Raw genomic sequence first — 23,235 nt, 5'->3', positions numbered from 1 at the left:
AACATGTTACTGAGTACATGGAGTTAATTCAATTTTGACATGTTAAAAAATACAAAATGGAAATTTGCTACCATCCAAATGAATGTTTCTGTGATAGCATTTAATAGAAATATATATACTTCATATGATATTCTGTTTAGCATTCATAGAAATAAAAGGGTTACAGGAAACAGGATTTTTATATTAAATATGATTTTCAGTCCTTTTGAATATGGTACTGTGGCTTATAACCTGATGGACTGATAAACTTATATAGGGGAAGTTCTGTTCTTTTTATTTATTGTGGCAAAAATCACAAATAAAGCTTCTCTTTATTATAAATTGTAATGCTACTCTATATTGTTAATATGGAATAATGGAATCTTGTTTAATATGAAAGATGATGTTTTCAGTCGAAAGGCAAAAATGTAAGAATTCTTTAGGGTGATACTTCTAAAACCAACTCTGAAGAATTTTAAGTACTTGAAAGAGAAGGACATTATCTGAAAACAGAGAAGGCACGAACAGGGTACATCTTCCTCCTACAAGTAACTTGTTTAATTTCTCTTTGTTCAACCAGATAGGCAAATTTATACTTGTAATAGAGGTGCCTCATTTGGCACCTTGATTAATTCCTAACACCAAATCTAACTTGGCATCCTCTTATAACAATTACTGGTCCATCTAACTAGAATACTGAGAAATACCATACCTGAAATCAAGCGCTCAGACTTTCAATGACAACTACTAAAGGAATTTGCTCCCTCCTCTCTGGAGTGAATAAGTGAAAAGCTGTGTCACTATTCCCAGAAGCAACAGGTCACCACCCTTGGCCCACAGCAAAGCACAGACAGACAAAAAAGCTGTTTCCAAGAATGTTCCCAGCTACCTCAGATACGCAATATTCTTTTTCACTGGTTTTGGGCAAAGCTTCGGAGAGACAGGTAGAGAGAGAGATTCAAAGCCAATAAAGAAAATGTGGGATTATCTCGGGGCCTGAGAGGAAACAGCTTCTGCTGGGGTCTATGGCTCATTTTCAGGAACACAACTGTGAAGCCTCTCTCATTCCAAAAGCATTTTCACTTAGCTGTAGTTACTACTAATGTATGCTAATGAAAGAGTTCTCACAGCACACTTCCCTTATGCTAACCTTACATCCTGGCCAGAGTACCAGGAGCAAAAGAGAAAAACAACAATGAATTGGTGTAATTTTCAAGATGTTCGAGGAACTGAGAATGGTTCCTTCTGTTTAAATACCCTAACCTTAGAAAATTTGTAATGCAAAATGACATAAAGAGGGGCAATGTGGAAAGGAACTTACCTTAGGGCCAGGCTTCCCTGACAGCCCAGGCTTGCCAGGGTTGGCAGGAATGTTTGGAATGCCTTCTGGTCCAGGGTACCCGACTGCTCCTTTCTGCCCTGCTGGCCCTGGTTTTCCCTTGAAACAAATTCAAACCAAATATAGCACTGTCAGCTCTCTCCCCCTTCACCATCACAGAACTAGATTTCAGTCACAGTATTTCCCAAACCCTACATAATAACAGACCCAGTGACACGGATGAATACTCGCCGAGGGGGCTCTGGGTTAGGATGTTTGGTTTAAAACACTATTGGCTTAACCTTAGACTTGCTGTGTTGTGGGCTCTGAGCAACTTCAGCTGAAACCATGGGGCCGACCCCTCTGCGTGCCAGGCCTGGAAGATGGCCGAGTGTGTTGATTCTTAAACTGATGCAAGGAAACCTAATAAAGTATTTATTTTTCCCTGTAAAAAACGCAACCATATGTCTTTTCAGCCTTCATTTTACTAGATACTCTCTATCATGCATTTGCAAAATTATGCTGTTCAAATTTGTACATATCAAATATACACACAAAAATCTAATTAGACAAGTTTGTGCTAACTGTTGCTATACTTGCACAGAAAAGCCTCCTGTCACATCCGCCAAAGGAACAATGATTTTTTTTTTCCTTTACAATCATTTCCCTTTAGACTGACATACACTATCTTAAGGGGCTTTGAGTTCTGCAATTATCTTGGTGTGAATGCATATCTTAGAAATTTAAAATATGCTAACTACAACACATCTTATTTGAAAAAGTATAGTTAACAACAGCCATACAGAACATAAGAAACATGCCATCTTAATCTTATTTCTAACTTCTGCTTGCTGAAGTATCTTGCACTTGGGATGTGCTTTGAGAGTTCCTCAAGTTCCAGTTTTACTGTCTTCTCCTCACTGTATGCTGAACAATATGCTCTCTGCAGTCCTCCAGAGAGAAGAGCTAAGTATTTACAAAAGACGCACAGTTTGCTTGCCTTCAGAAGGCTATTCTTGCACTCTGCCCAGCAGGTACAAGCTCTGTGAAGCAGCTGCATTTCTCTGGCTACTGACAGTGTTTTGATATAAGGTAGTGAAAGTTATTTACAATATGTGCTTGTGTGGTATTATTTATTAGGGGACCAAAAGAGACTTGATGCATTTTGTTCTTGGTTATGTGTAAAGAACACCTATTGCTTCCTGCTCTTTCTTCTCCCTCGAAGGGAAAGGGATGCAAGTTAGCATCTCTACAGTAACTCAAGGAAGAGCATTAAAAATTTAATCTCAGGGCAAGCGAAAGAAAGAAGTAAACCTCAAGGGATCTGCCAGCCATATCCATCATGGACATATGGATCCAGGCTTCTGTAGGCTGCAGCTGTTCAAAGGACTGATGGGAGCCAGGACTGAATAGTAGTACAGCTCTGTGCAATGCAATGTGATAACTTGCACATGGACTACAAGCCACATGCAAAAATGATCTAATTAAGTAACTTTACAAGTGGCAAGGCACTTCCATGTGCTGAGTAACTGAGTATAATTCAGTATAATTTAACATACTTTCAAAAATTGTTCTTATTTTCACAGGGGTTCCTTTACACTTTCTGGATAAGAAGGTGGTTCTTTAGAGTGAATGTAAGACTTTCTGGTACACTGGCATGACTCAATTTTGGTTTTATTAGTTATTTTCTTTGTTTTATAACCTGAAGATAGACTGTAGAATTCTGTTACTTACAGGAATTCCAGGTTTGCCCGCCTGACCCGTTGTTCCTTTCTTCCCTGTGGGTCCCTAAAAGTTACAAATACTTGTTAACTGACCAATGTCTTAAACTCAATTCCCTAAGAAGAGCTGAGAATCATTCCCCTTTAGTATGTGTGTTCACCTTGCCTGGCTTTGGACCAGATTTTTTCGATTTCGAGAGACACCAGAAAGTTTTTTGAGTAGAATTGAATACATTTTTGGTAGAATTGTATATATTTTTCCCTTTCCCAAGTTGGTACAGTGTAGTTTTCAGAACTTTTTTCAACAACAGTAGACACGAAAAAATTTTCACTATGAATCTGGCAATTTCCCCTCTATCAGCCACACCTCTGTAAGGAAGTATGCTTTTACAGCACTTCCTACCTTTTAAGAAGAGAAGTCATGAAAATTAGTAGGCAAGGTAGCTGCACTGAGTGTATGTGGAAGAGAATACCAGAAAACAATAGTATCACACATGGGAACATTCTTTTTATTTAAGATGTACACAAAAGATAAAATATACTTAAAATCAGAGGTTTTTTTGGTCTTGATCGATCTAAGAATCTGTAGTTTTAGAAAACTGAGAGATACTGATAGCAGATAACATTCTCTTAAGTGGTTTGGTGACACAGGAAGCCAAGCACCAAGGAAGAAAAGCTCAGAATGGGTCAAAAGCATCTCAGAGAATTTTGTTTATAGGCTATTCTTCACAGAATATAAAGATCTATAGCATGAATTTTATCCTTCCTCTAAAAGATAAAGCCAGTTGGACAGCAGGGACAAGAATAACACTTTTTAGTGTAGCTCAAATAGAAAAAAGCTTCCAAGATTTTCTGGATCGATTATTTTAAAACCTGTTCTTAAAGCAAAAGTGATGCTATACTACCATGCTGCAATATTGCATAACATTCAATAAAGTGAAAAAGCTAAGGTCATTGTAAGTGTAAATGTTTTATAATTAGTGTAAATATGATAACATCAGTAAAATTTTGTTCTATTCCTTAATTTAATGTCTTTTTATTAAGAAAGGCATAAAAAAAGTCCACCAATCAGAACTGGAATGTGTATATTCAAAGAACTTTATATTGTTTTCATTAAAATTTCTGAATGCATATAAAGTAAACCCAGATGTTTCAGCATTGGAGTTTATGAGATTTGCTTGGTAAGGCTTGCTATAGCAGCACCAGTCATGCCACTGGAGTTAGACTGGATGAATGTTTTCACTATTAATGTGTTTGTGTAAACTTTTAGGCTCTTATAAGTTGCTTCAGGCTGGATATTGGTTCCACATTTGCAAATGGCAGTTTTAATCTGAGGGGCATTTGCAACACAAAGTGAAAGAGAGGAATGACTGATTTTATGCTGTGCTGTCGGTAGTTTATCAAAGGCAATATATCTGAGCTCATAGTTAGAGCACATGCTGACAATGTCTTCACATCATGTTTCCTTTCTCTTGCTCCCCATTCCTAAACTGCTACAGATCCTTGTATTTACGTAGAAAATTTTGAAACTCTAACTATGCTATGGAACTTCTCAGACAAAATATATCATTTAAGTTGCAATGGGCAATTGGCACTGTAAGAAATCTTTTAGCCTAAATCTTTTGAAACCTCAAAAGCCAATGAAAGTCACCCCATGGGAGAATATAAAATACTTTTGGCAATTTTCAACATGCCACCAAGATGAATTATTATTTCTAAAGGACGAGATTTAGTCTTTGATCTTCTTCATGACTTGCTCTGTCATTATTCCTCTAATATTCTGTAGCAAATTCCTTATTTCCAGGTCTCTGAAAATTCAGTACAGTGCAGGACCAGGAGGCTTCATTTACAGATCAGAGCCGTAAAATCCTTGGTGCCTTCCAGAGCTAGTTTGCCACAAGGAACTCCATTTAAGGGTATAATTGAATATCACTCAAATTTTTCCAAAAGAGCATCTCATCTCCAAAGTAAAACTGCTTGTCTATCAAATAACACATATTTGCTATCCCAGATAATTATGCAGTTTTCCATTCTATATTTTTATTGTCCCTGCAGGTATGAAAAGGAAACCCAAACACTGAGTTTTAACCTTATATAACAGTTTTCCAAGAATAGTCAGTAAACAGTAAAAACATACAAGTTCCAATAAAGTGTTTTGCTTTACTTTTTTCTACTTACTTCTGAACCTCTTTCTCCTTTTGGTCCTTGCTCTCCCAATTCACCTGGCTCTCCCTTTGGAAAGAATGTATATTAAATAAATAAATAAAAAAATCATGTGAATGCAGATGACAATGCATTTTCAACACCCAATAGAGAAATTTCACTTGTTTGAAACACTTACTGGAGGGCCCTGTTGTCCAATAGGTCCTCTAAGCCCTGGAAGACCTGTATGACCCTGGGAAGCAGACAATACAACACATTGCAATACAAGTAACTCAGGATGTCATGCTCAGCAAGCTATAGATTTCCTTGTAAAGACCATCTTGGGAGGTGCTGGGGGCCTCCAGCTTCATTGACGTGACCTAGACAAAGGATACTCAGCAATCCTCAGATCAGACTTTAGGGAGCTTTTCTTATTTATATTCTCTACTCCAAACTGCAAGTGGGAATTACATATTGTTTAAACATTTCTGCATATTCAGTTCACTGATTTATTACTATATGTCTATCTGTATTATCTGTGTGACTTAAACAGGATATTCCATGTCAAGGACTGTCTCTTTCTTATTTCAGCAAACCAATTGCATCAGTGATTAGCATGAGTTACCATCCAATTTGTATTTGCTCAAAGACTGAATACAATTCATGAATGATTATTGGGATTAGATTTACAAAGAAATAGTGCTTGAATTTCAGAGAAACATGTTAATTCATTCAGTATTACAGAATCACAGAATTGTTTAGGTTGAAAGAGACCTCTTGAGATCATCTAGTGCAATCCCCCTTCTCAAGCAGGGCCAGGTAGAAGAGGTTGTCCAGGACCATATCCAGTCAGGTTTTGAGTATTTCCATGGATGGAGACTCCACAACCTCTCTGGGCAGCCTGTTCTGGTGCTCAGTCATCCTGACAGTAAAAAAGCATTTTTTTGTGTTCAAAAAGAATTCCATGTGTTTCAGTTTGTGCCCTTTGCCTCTTGTCCTGTCACTGGATGCTACTGAGACAAGGCTGGCTCTTTCATCTTCATTCCCTCCCATCAGGTATTTATACATTTTAAGATCACTCAAGCCTTCTCTTCTCTAGCTCACAAGTCCCAGCTCTCTCAACAACTCCTCATACAAAAGATGCTCCAATGTGTTCTAAGAGCTCATCAGTGCAGTGAGGCACCAGCAAGTGCATCTCTGCACACTTGTGAGAGAAGATGATACTTCTGCTACATGACTCTACATGTATGCATAGCATGCCATGTTCAAATAAAAAGAATAAAAACAAGAGGTATTACCCTGTAGCCCTCATCACCAGGTTCTCCTCTATCTCCACGTTCACCACTAGGACCCTAGAGAGAAAACCAAAGAGCAAAATATAGCAGCTGAACTGAAATAACGCTTCAGTGAAGTACAAAAAGAAAGCCGGGATTTCTCTTGAAACAGACTAACCAACAAGATAGAACTGAGGATTACAAATATTAAAGTTAGTTTGTCTAAAGGAATAAACATGATATTTTTCTAAACAAAATGCATTGCAGACAGACAGTAGACACTAAAATACTTTGTAACTGAAGACTAGAAACTAAAGATAGATCTTACATGTGCATAAATGAAACAGGAATATTGACCTCAGTAGAACTTCTCCAGGTTTATACCCATACATATACGATATCTGAATTAAAAATCATGAATAAATGAAGAGGCTTTGTTTTCAAGACGTGCAAGGAAAACTCTCTTATAAACTCTGTAAGACAACACATGAAAAATGAGGTTCTTTTCTGAAATGACTTGATGTACTCAGAATCTGCTTTAATTTTGAAGCTCATCCTAATAAAAAGGCAATTTTGATCCCTCAGCATGCCTCACACATGTAAGAACTGCACAGGATCAGAGGGAATGGCATGATTTTTCTGAGTCATGTTGTTCTTCCCACTGCATTCAGACACCTCACTGGCTCTACTTTAGAGGAAAGGCCCATGCTCCAGTCCCACAAGAAATGGGATTTTTCCCCAGAATTTTAACTCTCATTGCAGCAAATGGACCAAATCTCAGTCAAAGGAAAAATGATGGGATAAGGAATCATACCCATAGAAAATAAGAATAGCCAAGGCCTTTCAAAAGACATCCAGCCAATCATTAGGTAAAATAATAAGGGATTGCCTTTTTCCCATCTATGTCTCAAGTAAAGGCACATAATAAAAAATTGGCCAGGAATCACTTCACTGCAATGTATTTTTACAGTTTACAAATTAATAGATTAGCCACTGCTAGTGCATATCCACCAATAGATACTATTATGCAACTGCTTGTATACTCTCCAAGGTTTCAGCAATCTCATGGCAGGTTTCCTAGAGGGAATCCACAAGATAGAAAGGAAAGGCCCTGCTTGCAACGTTTGAGCACTCAGCATTACAGAGCCAGTGTGGCTACAGCAGAATTGGCTGGACTCTTCTCTCATGCATTTCCATAACTAAGTTAAGAACCTAGTCCAGACTCTGTCTTCAGTTACATCAGGGTCTTATAGTCCTGCCTTTTGAGGAGGTGAGGTATAAATATTAAAGTTAATCTGAAGAGAAGTAGGCTGTACAAGTATTACTTCTGGCACGATCAAAGTCTGAACATGAAACGCTTGTAATAAGATTTTGAGATGGCGTTTTTTTTCCATGTTCGTAATTGCTGCAGAGAGATATGCCACATACAAATTTAGTAAAAAATGGTTACAAAAGGCAGCTCTCTGAAAGGCAGCTCTCTGAATTAGCTAAGTTAGCTTTGTAGTGATAATGAAATAAGTAGAAACATATTTCTGGTTAGTAAAGGAATTAGGTATAATTTGGGATAAACACAGAGTGAAATTCTGTTCAGAAAGTGCTGGTGTAAACACAGACTAATGGCATTAGTGTAATTAAACACAGGGTACACACTCTTAAGCAGGAAAGAGCACATGACTGCATTTTTCAGAGGGGGATTACTGATTAAAGAACCATCATTCTACATTTTTGTACGAGGGGGTACTGACTTCTGAGACAGTGATACAAAGATTCAGAAAGAGCCGGCATTGTTTCTTGTCTTGAGAGGCACTAATAGAATTTTTTTGAGAAAGAAAGACCTACTGGTTCACCTATGGGCCCAGGTGGTCCAAGAACTGTATTGTCTTCACCTGGGTAGCCCTAAAACAAAGGCAAATATTAAAAATATTAGCTTGGAAATTCAACCTCAGCTACAATGCACACATGTTCAAATGCTAAAAGCATGCTGCTGTATAGATGCTAGAAGTGAATATAATGCTTATGGCTTTAATACAATGGAAATGGTAACTCCATTTTAACATGCACCTAAAACATGTCCTAAAGACATTTAGGATTAAACAAACCTAAGTGTTTGCTCTATTCTAAAAGGCAACTATAAAAAAAAAGTATTTGAACAATGCCCATGTAATAATTTCTTTACTTAATGAAAAAAAGGATAAACAGGATATTTGACAAGAGGAAAAAAGAAAATTTCTTCCTCTTTTTTGAGAAATATACTTAATACAGACAAGTAAGTGTACAAAAAACTCCAACAATCAGCCTGAACTCTATTAAATTTTAAATATGAAACAACTGCCACCCAAACAAACAGATAAAAAGTTATCTATTCCAGATTATATTTACCAATATTTAATGCAGAGAGGCTCACATTTTAAATATGATTAAGGGTTTCCAAAGTGCAAAGTGCTTTTTCAGAAGTTATCAAGCAAGCTAGACACCTAGCTCCCAACAATTTAGTTTTCAGTTATTGTTTCTGAAAATTATATCAGAACCTATTTATAACATCACTAATTGCCTATTAGCAGAATTCACTGCAAAACTGGCCCTAATATAAGAATGTATTTCTCTGTTAGGTGCAACTCCAAACTAATCTTCATGAAGGGAATCCCTGTACCTGCTTGGGGCCACACAGACTTCAGTCAGCATACAGATCTATTTGCAGGATTTAAGGCTTAAGAAAAACAGTGACTTTGAGACTAAAATAGCAGCACTGAGGCAAGATCCTGCCCCTAACATTTTATATTGAATATAGACCTTTGTCCATCTTAGTTAGACTTTCAGCAAAATCTGTGGGTATACTTGCAGGCTTAAAGCTAAGTAAATACTTAACTGGTTCCACACTGATTATTTCTGTCAGCAGTGCTCACTAAGGGCAGTGGTGCTGTCTGATACAATAGAATGTGTTTCTTACAATAGGTACCTTGTGTTTTAAAAACTGAAACATTTCAACTGTATAATTCAGAACTCTGCCTCTGAATGATCCATTTCCCCAGTTTTGCACTTCTTTTCTTATTGTCTCACAATACTAATAAATATTGCAAACAGTGGCATTTGCTGCGTGCTGTGGAAAACAGTGAGGGTGCAGTAACATTTCCCCCCTTTATAATTACTCAAACTGTAAGATAGTATAATCCATCTTCAGACCTTTTCTCCTTTGAGTCCTGGGGGTCCTGGGGGCCCCGAGGGACCTTGGTGACCCTAAAGAAGCAAACAAAAATTAGTTCCAAAACAAATAATTAAAGAAATAATTAATTCCAAACTTTCTTTTAGGTGCTTGATACTGTTATTTGTTTGCTGCTTGCAATAATGCTGATTAGTAATGTGGCACAAAATTAATGAACCCAGGCAGAAAAGCTCTGTACTCAGTGGGAAGCCAAAGGTTCTGGCAAGGCTTGATGCAGGTGAGGGGAGCTGGGCTGGTTCTTGCTTCAGGGTTAGGGCCACTGATCGAAGTTTCTGTTCAGAAAAAAAGACATGGGAGTCTGGTCTGTAAGAGCAGCGCTTGTTCTATCTATGATGATGATGATCATTATTTTTCACTGAAAGTCACAATATCTTTACATCCTTCAACTAATCTCATTCAATCAGCATTTCTGTTACTGAAAGGGAAACTGCCTTACCAGACAGTAAGCAAAGGTGGTGGTGTTTGCTGAACTCTTTATAATGAATAGTTGTAGTAGTTTTATAGGAACTTTATTCACATAGAGTGCATTGGACAAACAAGGGTTTCAAATCTGTGATAAAAAACAGCAATCATTGCTTAAGGCTAACATTTCTGAGTAGGCAATCAGATGATATATAAATATATGTCAGTATCTGACACTTCTAAAGATATTTGTGTATTCTAGATATACATCCCCATGATAATTGAAATTACTTGGAGTACCACAGACTTACCTTAGGGATGTATGTGTACATGAATTCAGCAAAAAACTCACCCCATAACCTGGAATTCCTGGCTCTCCTTCAGGTCCCATTCCTCCTAGATGTCCCTGTTAAATGCAATAATCAGTGATAGAAAAATGAGCTCCCTTGTAAAATGTTACAACATTTACTTTATAAAGTTATCACTTGGAAAAATCTTCAAATATTGAGATTTAAGAACTACAGACAACTTCCTTGTTAGGTCCAGCTTCATTTGGTAAAGAATATTGGGCTTTCTCCTGATCTGTGGAAACAATGGTCAACATTTTCAGTCAGAACCTTATAATTTCTGTGCACAATTAAGATCAAAAGGATCTGAGCTTTCAGAGATGTGGAGGAACTCTGTTTATAAATGCTGAGTATGCCAAGAGAAGCTGAGGGTGGTCCTCACCTTAGAAAGTTGAGTTCAAGTCCTTCTCTTGAAGATATTGGACATTAGATAGTTACTTAACTTCTGCACTTTGTGTGTGCAGGGACATCGTGCTGCATTCAATGGCCACAGGATTGGGCCCTGGAACAGTGAGATGGGCATGTTGCCTCACTAGTGTGGAGGCTGCATGTACCTGTGCATCTATCACACTGTGTGGAGCAAGCCTAGGGATCTTGTGATGAGAAGAGCTCATAAAATTAACGGAAATACATTTCGTTAACTTTGTATCAAGTTACCATGCCACTCATGTGAAATGCTTTGTTTCAGCCATGGCTAAGGCTTATTTTATGTAATAGCAAATCCCATGATTTCTGTTCTTGGAACTGGAGAGGTTTAAGAAGCAGCCATAGCAGTGAGGTTATATGTAGACTGTGGGGCATGAATATTCCATGGCATACTCTGCCATCCTGACATCCAGATCAGGAACCTGACCAGAGCATAAGATGACTCCCTCCAGGTCCCTGGAGCAGGTTCCTGTCTGGAAACGTGCACAGGTCTCATTCTGATGCTGGAATACCAGGGCATGCATCAAGATGCACAGGCTGGGAAAGACACTGCCTGCAGGCCCAGCTACCACAAAAAATATTTATATGTGCTACAGCTGTGACTTGCTGCTTCTCATTGAGAGACACGATTCTGCTAAACCAGAAATACGTGAACTCTTAAATACACATGTTTTGTACAAACCAAGGGACCTCGAGTTCCTCTTGCACCTTTGGGACCAATTTCTCCAGGTTGGCCAGAGTCACCAGCAGGTCCAATTTCTCCAGGAGGGCCAAGCTGTCCCTTTTCCCCCTGTTGATGTTATTGTATTAAAAATAATAAGATATTGATACTAGAGTTTCAAAATGCAGTTTATGCTTAACCAAAGTGTGTAACAGCATTATGTCATTTACTGTAGTTCTTAGAATGTCTGAACCCAGAACTTTGCAGTGAAAAAAACTCTGCTAAAGCCTGTTTACTTTTTTTTTTTTTGGTTTAGCCAAAGCTTAACAGTTTTTGATAGCAGTAGAAACTCTTCTGAGTTGCAAAATCACACCCTGATACAAATTTAAATTTTATAAGGTCCTGAATGTTACTGACTGCAGAAAAATGACAGTTCTAATTGTTATGGCTAGGAAGAAAAAAAAATTGGCTTGAAGTGAGACATAAAACAGGTAGACTTGGTTCAATGGAATTATTTTGTAATATAAATTCAAGTTTCAGATAAAAGGAAGGAAATTGGGGAAGATGAAAAATACTACCTTCTTTCCCGAACGGCCCCTCTGGCCTGGATTTCCTGGTGTTCCTTCGGGACCCTGTACATTTATTAGGGAGAGAAAAAGAAATGATTGGGAAAGGCCCTGGAAACATGTTTAAACTGTGCTCCAAATTGGATAACTGAGCAGGCTTTTGTAATGCAGAGAAGTCAGAGGAAAAATCTCATTAACTGTGGCTGCGAGCAAGCTAGTAGGACTGTTTTGAGTTACAACAGAAATACGTGGGCAAGCATCAGGGATCACTTATCAAACTAGTGAAAATGCACTGAAAATAGGGGGAAAAAACCCATAAATCTTGTCCACACAGAAAAATATTGCTTTAGGAATAAAATTGCTTCAAGACAACCACTGGATTGAGAGAAATAAAATACACAGCCAGAGGAAAACTAAGAAAACCTTGGAGCTGTCAAGTGTGAAGAGCAGGGCCATGACACAATGTGCTGCAGAGCAGAGACCTAACTCAGTAAGTGCTGGTGCCTACCACTGCCTGCCTCTTGGTGACTGTGTAATTGGGCGTGCTGCCTGCAGATGAAGGGTGCTATGGAGCTACAGCCCTGCTGCCCTCTAGGTCACTTCAAAAAACTGATCCTCCCAAAGGTCTGGATGTGTCCACCACACACTGGTTTCAATTTACCCATAAGCTCTATGAGGTAGAAGAGGCAATTTAGCTTCAGTTTTTGATAAAGGGAGATATATTTGGGTTTTTTGAGTCATTGTGGTCATAAACCGGAGTAAATATAGTTTAAACTGATTCGTGAAGATCATTTGTTGCTTTGTAAGCTTTTGTTTAAGGAAAATGTAGTATTACTCTCACTCCCAATAAAACCCTGAGACAATTGACTATAGGAAACTGATTGCCATGTTTAGACACAGATGTCGTGATCTGTCCACATCCCTAGAAGGAAGTCAAACCAAAACCATGATGTGAACGCTCCCAGACGCCAGGGAGGATGAGTGGGGAGGGAGGCAGCTCTGTAGCCGCCTTTGGAATGTGTGGAACAGAAACGTGAAAAATCCCCTGTTAACCACATCCTCCCAAACACTGAACTGCCAGACCTGCCTGTTTAACTGAAGCACAGCAGCACTGCTGATGTTGTTTACTGTATACAAGTATAATTACATACACTGTAGATATGCCATGGCTGAGCTGTTTTATGATAATTTCAGCGTATGAAACTTTTGATCTCCTCCAGAATTGCCAACCCAAAACAGAAAATAAAGTCAGAGTGATATCATTGTACCAGAAACAAAAATTGTTCTGTAGCACACTAAGTGTGCCGACAACTAAAAGCATTTTTTCTCCTTCACTAGGAGAGTAGTTCACTGTGAAGAACTCAGGATTAAAGAAAGCCTATTGTAACACTGATGCTTAGAGGACAGAGGGGACAGTGCTCACAGCCGTTGACAGCTGGCCCTCCAACTAATGTTTACTCAGACTCCATCATCACATAAAAGCTACAGATAAGGCAGCCAGAGGACTGAATGAGAACATGACGATTTTTGTTAAGGGAATCTGATGTCTGACTTGAGGCTACATACTTGCTTTGGAAACTGTGCTCCAAAATACTAGTTCACATTAAGAAGTTGCATAAAACTTCAGCAAAATAGATTTTATAGGTGGATTTTAGCTGCTAGGAGTGATGCCAAAACAAATACGTGAACTGATCTAACAGTGTTGACTACGAATCCCAATGCTCCTTTACTGTTTGACCTGGGTATGCTTGTAAAATGCTGCCGTTTCTCTCCATCTGCAATCTCTGTTTCAGTTGTCTATTGCAACTGGTGTTCTCATGATATGTTTATTGAATTCCTTTCACAGAGGCACCAAAATGAAGTTAGTTAAAGAATAAATGTCTTTTAAGAACAAAAGGTTATAATGAAATTCTCTTTCTTCTCTCTCCTTACTTTTTACAGTATATGCTTCATTACAGGGTGATTGACACGGTAAAAAGAGAAGGTCCACCAAAGACATGACATCACACCATGGCACAGAATTATCATCTGAAGTAGCGCTGCCCAACGTGATAGATCCTCATTTCTGGAAGTCAGTTCCAGTGCAGGATGGACAACACCTATAACATTGTCTTTAGAACACCTGGGCAGCAGCATAGAAAGACCCCTGTCAGGAAAGGCAGGCCATCCTCTGATGACAAGTGATCAGGAATCAACATCAGGAATAATTTGGATTACCCGATACCTATTATGTGATACTGGTTTTAAGTCACTTTTGACCTGCCTTGTATTCCTTTACCAGAGAAGGTGCTATAATCCACACCAACACTTCAAGAAATCCTTGCTGTTGGTGTCTGTGCTGCAGTAATTTTATAACTAAAGAAACCTCAATGTTCAGGATATCACTTTTTCTAGAAGTGTTATTTTTAGACCTTCCTTTTGTTGCTAAGGTTTATTAAAAGGAATGGCAGGTAAGCATGTATGCGGTAAGAACATTAAGCACAAAATCTTAAATGGGAGACAAATCTTGTGTCTTCTAAGGTCTTACACTTCGTCATTTAAAAGCTGCTCAAAATGGCAGTTCTTTGCCCCAAGGAACTTTTCATCTAAACTAAAAACTAGGGAGCCCTGGGACAGTAAACAAAGCCATGAGGAGGGAAAGCAATACAAAACAATGAAAGACCTTACACCACAACCTATGGCAGTATATGCATCTTGCCAATTTCGTTGTGTGTTTTTAAAATTTAAAGAATGATCTAATACCTTGAGATTGATCACAGTCTCCAAATGAAGGTGAGGATAGATACTAATGACAGAAGGTTGTCTGGAGAGGAGAGATCTGAAGTGAGAGGCTCCAGGTTCTATGGTGTATGTGTCTGGGTGACAAGTGGTTGGGAATCACTATCTGCTAAGAAGTCCTAGATTTAAGATAGGAAAAACACTTGTCTCCTCTCTTTACCAACCCCGAAAAACTGAACCACTTAGAAAAAGGAGGCAAGCTAATTTAAAGATGGTCATCTCTAATTGCAATAGAAAAACAGAGAATAAAAAGTAAAAGAAGCAAGCAAAATTAAAAAGAAAATAATTACACAAAGCAAATGAACAAGAAGTCTACTTAAACTTGAAAAAACTTACAGGACTGCCCATTATGCCAGGTTCACCAGGGGGTCCAGAAATTCCTGGTAATCCCATTTCTCCTTTTTCACCACCTTCACCAAGAAGTCCCTGGTCTCCAGGGTCTCCCTAAAACAAAGCAAAAAAAAAAACCCCACAAAAAAACCAGCTTAGTCAATCTGCTGCTACAGAATTACTTATTCTTGAGAAAAGTGAATTCTGAATCTTCAAGTTTGACAAAAAGCAGACTAAAACTGATGGGAACCTTACCAGTCAAATTCAGTTCAGGCTCCAAGTGAGGGTAAAGCCCATTCTATATCATCCATACATTCCTATAAGCCAGATTTTGAGATTTTGCCTCATCCATTGCCAACTACCTGAGGGTGTTGTCTGTGACATCCCCTGTCCTGACACCTTCCACAGTCCCTAGCACAGCACTGATCCAATGCAGGGAGTGCGTCAGCCTTGGGCTCGCTCTCTCCAGCATAACAGCCACCACAGAAATAAGCTGTACTCAGTTCTCCAGCTTGCATTTCTCTGTCAAACTATTCAACTTTGTAGTCCTTGCAGGGTAGATATGTGCCTAAAAGGCACAGGAAAGCCTATAATATACAGAGCCTCCTATGTTAAAACTAAGTGCACGCAACTGGTCTCTGTTGACCTCTTGAAATAGGAAAAAGAAAAAAAAAAAAAAAGAGATTTGGGTCCTTAAGCTAATATGACTGCTTTACAACTGCTATAAAAAACAAATGTACCTTTGGGCCATCTTTTCCTTGAACACCGTCTTCTCCTGGAGGTCCTGGTTCACCCTTAGAGAAAGAAACAGTTGAAAACAAAGTTATTGCCTAAATTTCACGGCATAGAAGTATTGCCTTGGAAACTCAGACTAGTTTTACACATGCTTATTATCTGTTGGATGACTTTCATGTTGCTGTTATAGTTTCTTTTAATTTTTCACTGATTTACAGTGACAGTCACAGCCCTGTGAATCTCAAACACAGGAAAATATAGAAGATAATCACCATTAGGAAAATCAGGCAATAGTATGTCCATATAACACTGGAGATTTGGACAGTGGCCAGTGGCACTGAGATTTTTTGGTTTCAGAGTATACAACATGTAATCACATTCACCTCAAAAATATACCTATTCTGTCCTGAAACTTCCATGTTTATGTGGATAATTACTATATTGGTATGTTTAGTGACTCAGTTTAGGGCCATGAAAAACTCATCATTCACCAACAGTATCGGCACCATGGCATTTTAGAATATTTGCCTTTCTCAGGTAAAGACACTGACAACTTGCAACTTTTGATGTGGACAGTAAAAAAGCAAAAATGAGCTGCCCTATACCAATACCACCAGATATAGTGGTGTGTTTGAGTCCAGAGCACCCACTGTGGACCAGTACCAGGAATTACTCTTCTCCAAGGACAGGCAGAACCGTAGACTACACCTCACTGGAGATTTTGGGCGGGCAGAAAAGATGACAGCAAGGAGCTAACAGAACAAGAGAGCTCAAAGTCTTAAGTCTGAAAGGATATAGTTTATGCTCTTTTAAAAGCGTCATGGATAAAATCTGTTTCTAGTACTTTAAAAGTTATTGTCAGCCTTGAAAGGTAGGCAAATGTTTGGGTCAGATGAGGGGGGTAAGGCACACAAGAAGAATCAGCAAGAGCACAAGTGCTTGGTGAAATCAAGTGCTGAATGAGCCATCCACAGCACCAGAAGCAACTCAGCTGCTTTAGATGGTGGTACAGAGGGGTGCCCTACTCCGCTGAGACTATAAGGTTCCCATTATCTCCCCTAGAGACTGGATATCTGTACACAGCATTACTGTGTGTTGTTGTCTTAACAGCTGGGCTGGACACCCTTGGATTTTCCTTCACGCTCAAACCACTCATGTCTCTCAGTGACATGAGACACTTAGAAATATTTCAACATTATAATCAACACTCTGTTTAACTTGCTACAATATTACAATTTTTAAAAAAGGTATCAGAAAATAGCTTTTTATTGAATTCTTCCGATATATCAAGGTTTGTCAACCTGCATTTCTGACACATTTGTAACATACTGTTCTTTTTGGAAGGAGATTTGCATCCATAGCTTACCCTTAAACCTTGGTCACCTGGTTCTCCAGCCTTCCCAGCAGGTCCAATGTCTCCCTGGAGTATCACAAGAATAATACATCATTGAATTTTAAGGGATAATATTCCCCAAAATGACAGGGTTATAGATAATGCTGTCGTCATGACAATAACAGTATTTCTTAATGGCTCATTTTCTGTATCACTACCTACTTGGCTAATGAGACAGATCGCTCTGATTTGCTTTTATGGAAATTTGAAAATTTAAACAGCATAAGAGAGAGTAATTTCAACCCTTACCTTTATGCCGGGTTCTCCCTGCAGGCCAGGTTCTCCTTCAGGGCCAGGAGGTCCCTGCATGGTACAAGAGCTACTGTTACACGTGGTCACCAATGATAATTTTGCAACCACCAAGTAATACAGCCAAAATTGAAGCAGAAAAATGACATGAGACACTGGGAAAGATGCATGTCTGAAAAATCACATAAAGACAAAACAGTTCTTTGTTCTTACTAGAGCCCAACAGAAGAAAAGAAAGGAGGGTACAGGAGGAGTTCAGGAACTACACTGTGGATCAGGAATGTATTGAAGACTCAGCAGTACCACTGAGCCTGTACCTTTCACCATAAATTACTAGCAGGCTGAGCAAACATCTATCTTTTGTAATTCTGACTGACAACTTCATCACTGTTTAGGCTTGGAGCCAAGTAGATAGAGTCTTTGGAGAACAAAGCCCTTTTTGGAGTCTTCAGCCCTTAAAGAGTTAATGGTATCAGATTGCTTCCTGTAAAGTTTACATTTAAATCCTTTTTTAATAGTCAGTCAGAAGACTTAATTTTGGGTGACTGAGGAAGTGCATTTCTTTGAATAAGCCAAATCCCTTCTGTTCCAAGTGAGCTCATCCCTCAGCTACTTCATTGCAAATGTGGCTAATACATTCTGTCATATTTCTTTCAAAGAGATATTAAAAACAAAGTAAAAAATAGAAGCAAAATTTAGTAAGAAGACTGCCTGCAGCTACTTTTCTTCATCTACTATTTGCAAGGACATATGATTAATGTTGTTGCACTAAGTGCAAGGAGAATAATGCTTCAAAAAAAAAAAAACCCAACTCAACTAAACATTCACCTTCTAGGTGCAGATGTCATGAATGTATGCTCAAAGACAGTGATCACAACAGAAAAAAATACTTATTTTAGACATTGATTTTGGTAACAGTGTTAAGTAAGAGAGTCTCTCAGCAGCTGCAGGTAATTAAAAAAAGTTTCTAAACACATTGTCCAGGCTTATTCAGTTGCTTGAGTGTTTGCAATTAGTACATAAATGGTTAAAAGCTCACCTCAAAACCCATTTCTCCAATAGGGCCAACATCCCCTGGTTGTCCTCTTGGGCCCTGGCATTAAGCAGAATTTTGGATGTGTCATTCAATTAACATTAAATTGCATTGTATAGTCTTGACTTTGTCATAAATGGCATAAAGAAGTGTATTTCATTGTCTTTCCTCTTGAATCCAACAGTGTAAGTAAGTACCATGATGGCATACTGTACCGAAGGCCTCATTGCCAGTCTTGACACACTGAAATAACAGATTTCAAACAATAGCACAGATATCTCTTCTTTTAGACCAAAAGTAAATTATTATCTAAACTAAGCTCTCTGCTTGATTAACTGAGACTTAATTAAGGTTTGTTAGACTGTCTGGTTTGCTTTGTGGAAAAGCCTACAGTCTGGTATGGCATTAACTGAAAACAACTACTGTGTGCTTCACTACGGATTTAGCAATGTTTATACAGGACAATCGCTGAGGTGTAATGGACTGAAGGCTGGAGCCTTTTTGGTAATATTACTAACTACACTACGAGCATTTTCTTATAAGCCCTACCATAAGTAACAGATTTATTGCAGTAACATGTAGGGATCGTTTCCTGAAGTGGCATGCTCAAATTCTCTGCACATGTTAGATTGTCCATCTCTGCTCACAGAGTGGGATTTGTGTGCTGGGGGGTAGAGGCTGCCTGTAACAGCTTACAGCTGACTCCATAGCCACTATGAATGTCAAGACAAATCAACTCTCTGGATGTATCCAGTCTTTGAACTTTCAGAAAGTTCATATCCATTTACCCCTTTGGGACTCATCTCTGTTTAAGTACATTCTAAATTCAAAACATTTTGTTGATCTGTTATTCTCATGTAAAAGAAAGATGCTGCTACCCATATTTATGATAGAAGCCTTTTAAGCAAATATTTACTCTTTCTTGTTTCACTTCCTCTTACAGATTATGCATACGGTTTTGCTCCTTCTGATGACTTGGCAGTGATTGTGCGAGTATATTCTCTCCTTGTAGCAACAATGTAAACTGCATATTACTGAGAGGATTTCAGCAGATGCATATATTTTACTCTATAGCTTCATTTAAATGTGAACAACTGAAACTGCAGTTTATTTCCCATTGAGAATTCACTTTGTCCTAAAGTAAGTCCATCAGTTTTCATTTGCAGTGACTCCATGGCATTCCCCTAGGCAAGTGTGAATCAAACTTCAGCTTTGTGACAAGTCAAGTATTTCTTTGTAATATTACCATGGAGCTAAGTCTGCTGGATTGGTAATGTATCTTTCCTCTGAGACTTTCAGGAAATTTCAGAAGCCAAAATTTCATTGCAATATAAGGACTCCTTTTAACCATTAACAACAGGTAATTTGCAAAGAAGGATTTTACTGACAAGTAGGTAAAGTTAGAGTGTAATTTAGATCAAGCCTGTTACTACAGATAGTTCTAATTGCTTACATTCCTCTGCTCCTCCACCAATAATTAGGTCTTTTCTGCTCTGTGCAGAACTAGTGACAGGGCCAGAGAAACTGCTTCAGCAGCTGACTTCCACGTAGTGACCAGCTGACAGAAGATGAAATCAAGCTGCTTGGATGGGCAGTTAGAAGAAGAGCCATGCGTTTCATTTCGTAACATCTTGTGTCATTTTCATCACTTCTTTCTAGCCCCACAGACCATTTTCCAAAGACATTTTACTCTTTCAGCACTTGAAACAAAAAGTTACCCTGTCCACAGGATAAGCTTTTCTAACTTCTGACACTGCATATGTAGATTCTATGATGATGAGCACAACAGAGATGCAGGTTGCTCAAGAGCAGACCACTTAGATTGGATAAGGCTGATAGTCATTCTATATATATCTGAAAATTCAGACTTGATCAGAAAATGGCAGGAATTTTATGTATAAGTCTTGCATTTTAAGGTTCTCTGATATCACAACATGAATATTACATAAGTAAAAGATGTAAAGTGACAGGAATCCAGTAATAACCATTAGAAAACACATTTTCTGTTGAGACATTTTACCACTCCTAGAAGTTGGCAGCTGAAGTTAAGTAGGTAATTATATCCAAAAGAAAATTTACCAAAATAAAACCTGTTGTTGGCTGTTGGTATTTTTCTAGCCCCCAAAATTATGCAGTGGCTTTCTATAAGCATGCACCGATTAGTCGAAATAATATTTAATAATATTATAAATAATAATAATTAGTAGAAACAATACACTCTATATCAAAAGTTCACTTTCAAGACTTAAATTAACTATATGTCATTTGATGTGCAAAATAACTTTTCAGAAGCAATGAAAACACACATTTTTTCACAACTCTTAGATTTCTGCACTACAAAATGGCAGCCTTCTCCCAGGTTCCCCTACGACAGCAAACACCATTTCACTTTATTTATATAATCTGATTTACCCCCCGAGATAGTGATGCAATAGTATTCTTGTCATGGCTACACCTTGCAGCACTTTGCATATATTTGCTGCAGATCCTGCATCATCTTCTGTGACAATATTAGCCACATGAAAGCGAGTGTGGCTTTGAAATAATAACCATCAAAACAAGAATCCATACAGCAGAGAAATATCTGAGGTTTATTATAACAGCCTCTCTTTTGTTGAAAATGTAACCTGCCAAATAGATGTAGTCCCTGAGTTCCTAAATAACCATCCTAAAATCTGCCTGAAAAAAATACCACTAATATCTGTAGTGGCACATTCATTTACATAATCCATAATGTAGATGTCTACCTCAATGCAGCATAAAGCCACATAATACTGTGGTCCAGATTCTGTCATGCTGTCTTATGTTGTGCATCCCTTTACAGCGCTTCCAACGTGATTAACAGGTCTCCTTATGAACAAGTTACACTAAGCAAGGAGGCAGACTTTAGCCCTGCAGTTTTGGAACAGCTACCCCACAATTCCAGCTGGCAACACTGAATCATGGTAAAAGGGAGCTTGAGTTACCAGGGAATTCATAATAATATGTGGAAAAATTTTCAAGCAGGCATAAGGATCAACTTACTGGCTCTCCCATTGGTCCCCTGTCTCCTGTGGTTCCGGGAGGCCCAAGCAAACCCTGGAAGATTAAAATAAAATAAAAAAATCATTGGAAACAAGCTGTTTCATATTCTGTGAAAAGCCACTTCTTCTCTTATTTCTGCTCACTCTATAACTTGCTCAGAAATACCCAAGAAATATGTGTAGCCTTTTCTTCTGGTTGATGCGCATTGCCACATCACTAGCTCCTGTGGTACGTGAGGGAGCCCGGAATAAACCCTTCCTCAGTTTCTTTTACATAGGGGTGGATCTTAGCTGAGCCACTATTTTCCTGTTCCTTATCACTCTCCTTAGACTCATGTGCTGCTTGTGCACGCAGACTGGGCCTAAACACAACGTTATGAGTGTCCTGCCCTACAAGCTGTATTGAGATGATCAATAAGGTTCACAGCCCACTTTTCTTTCTGTTCAACCAGGCTTACAGCATATCTGTCTCATACTCTTTTCTAGAAACTGTAGCTGTAGGAGGAATAGAGCAGTATCTTGTACTTTTAAATAAATGTACAAATTCCCATCATTTCATCCTAATGAGGTTTTGCTTCATTCATTTCTGTATATATAAATATATCCAAAAGTCCTAGTGAATAAAGAGGAAACGAAAATCCATCACGTCAAAGGTGAGAGGTATCAAGCTCCTGAATCTAAGCGGAACAGGCAAGAGAAGTACAGTGACAAATGACATTTTAAATCCCAATTTCTGCACAAAATCACCACCATTACCGCTTTGTTTCTGCTTTTCTACTTCCTTCTTTACTGAAAATCCAATACAGTTTGGACAGACTGGTAACTTTCTTTGTAAAAGAAAACCTGAAATAGAACATGTCAGATTTCCATTGAAAGAAGCCCTAAAAGGAAGAATTTTCTCCTATACGTGTGATACACATTTTTCTGTATTCATCCCAACACTGATAGTACACAACTACTCCAAAACCTATGAAAGAATTGTTTCTCTATGTCACAATGACCTTCTTCCTTAAAACTGCAATAAAACTAAAAAAACAAAGCAACTTCTAGGACCCCCTTACTAACTACAGTTGCCATTTCTTCTGCTGCAGTTTGCTATTATATTGTATTCTGTGGACCATCACCCATGAAAACACTGGTCTTGTAGCAGATTAGACCATGTTCATACTTACTCTCACTTCTGACCTTGATTCTTTGTACAAATAAATGCAAACCATACTGTCAAAGTTTTCCATCTGCTCTAAAGCAGACAAATTCCTTCATATCCCAAGTGTGAAAAAGTATGAGATTTTATGTTTGGTTTTTTTTTTTTATTTTGTAGAACTACTAGAGAATTTCATACTCACAAGTGCACCCTGGTCTCCTCTTTCTCCTGGATTTCCAGCTTTACCCTGGTCAAAGAGAAATATTGAAAAATGATGCTGGCTTCAAATAATTTCAAAACACAGCTCAGAAATTAGCAGTAACTGTGTTAAGGCTTACTACAAAGATTGGCTCCAATACTTACAATGAGCCCAGGAACTCCTTTTTTTCCCGGATCTCCTCTTTCTCCCTGATAAATATAGATATATTAAAAAAACCAATGTGTGTATATATATAAAAAATATATATACACATCTATAGAATAATATATAAAAA

The 23,235-nt window shown here is 38.3% G+C and overlaps 1 protein-coding gene across 1 annotated transcript in view; it reads right to left on the bottom strand.

Annotated features, from left to right (window-relative positions):
* Positions 1–17,601, bottom strand: part of LOC104624385 (collagen alpha-1(XXIV) chain-like) — a 36,438-nt gene extending 18,837 nt beyond the window's left edge. Inside the window, exons 1-14 of the mRNA XM_010291739.1 lie at positions 17,542–17,601; positions 17,266–17,319; positions 15,905–15,958; positions 15,171–15,278; positions 12,069–12,122; positions 11,512–11,619; positions 10,409–10,462; positions 9,615–9,668; positions 8,274–8,330; positions 6,459–6,512; positions 5,360–5,413; positions 5,197–5,250; positions 3,032–3,085; positions 1,301–1,417 (exon numbers count right to left, since the gene is read on the bottom strand). Of these exons, the coding sequence (XP_010290041.1) occupies positions 1,301–1,417; positions 3,032–3,085; positions 5,197–5,250; positions 5,360–5,413; positions 6,459–6,512; positions 8,274–8,330; positions 9,615–9,668; positions 10,409–10,462; positions 11,512–11,619; positions 12,069–12,122; positions 15,171–15,278; positions 15,905–15,958; positions 17,266–17,319; positions 17,542–17,601 (936 nt within the window). The remainder of the gene's footprint in view (positions 1–1,300; positions 1,418–3,031; positions 3,086–5,196; positions 5,251–5,359; positions 5,414–6,458; positions 6,513–8,273; positions 8,331–9,614; positions 9,669–10,408; positions 10,463–11,511; positions 11,620–12,068; positions 12,123–15,170; positions 15,279–15,904; positions 15,959–17,265; positions 17,320–17,541) is intronic.
* Positions 17,602–23,235: the final 5,634 nt, after the last annotated feature.

The sequence above is a fragment of the Phaethon lepturus genome, unplaced genomic scaffold (genome assembly GCF_000687285.1).
Source record: "Phaethon lepturus isolate BGI_N335 unplaced genomic scaffold, ASM68728v1 scaffold14407, whole genome shotgun sequence".
In the NCBI taxonomy this organism is placed as follows: domain Eukaryota; kingdom Metazoa; phylum Chordata; class Aves; order Phaethontiformes; family Phaethontidae; genus Phaethon; species Phaethon lepturus.
This window is presented reverse-complemented; position numbering and strand designations above follow the sequence as displayed.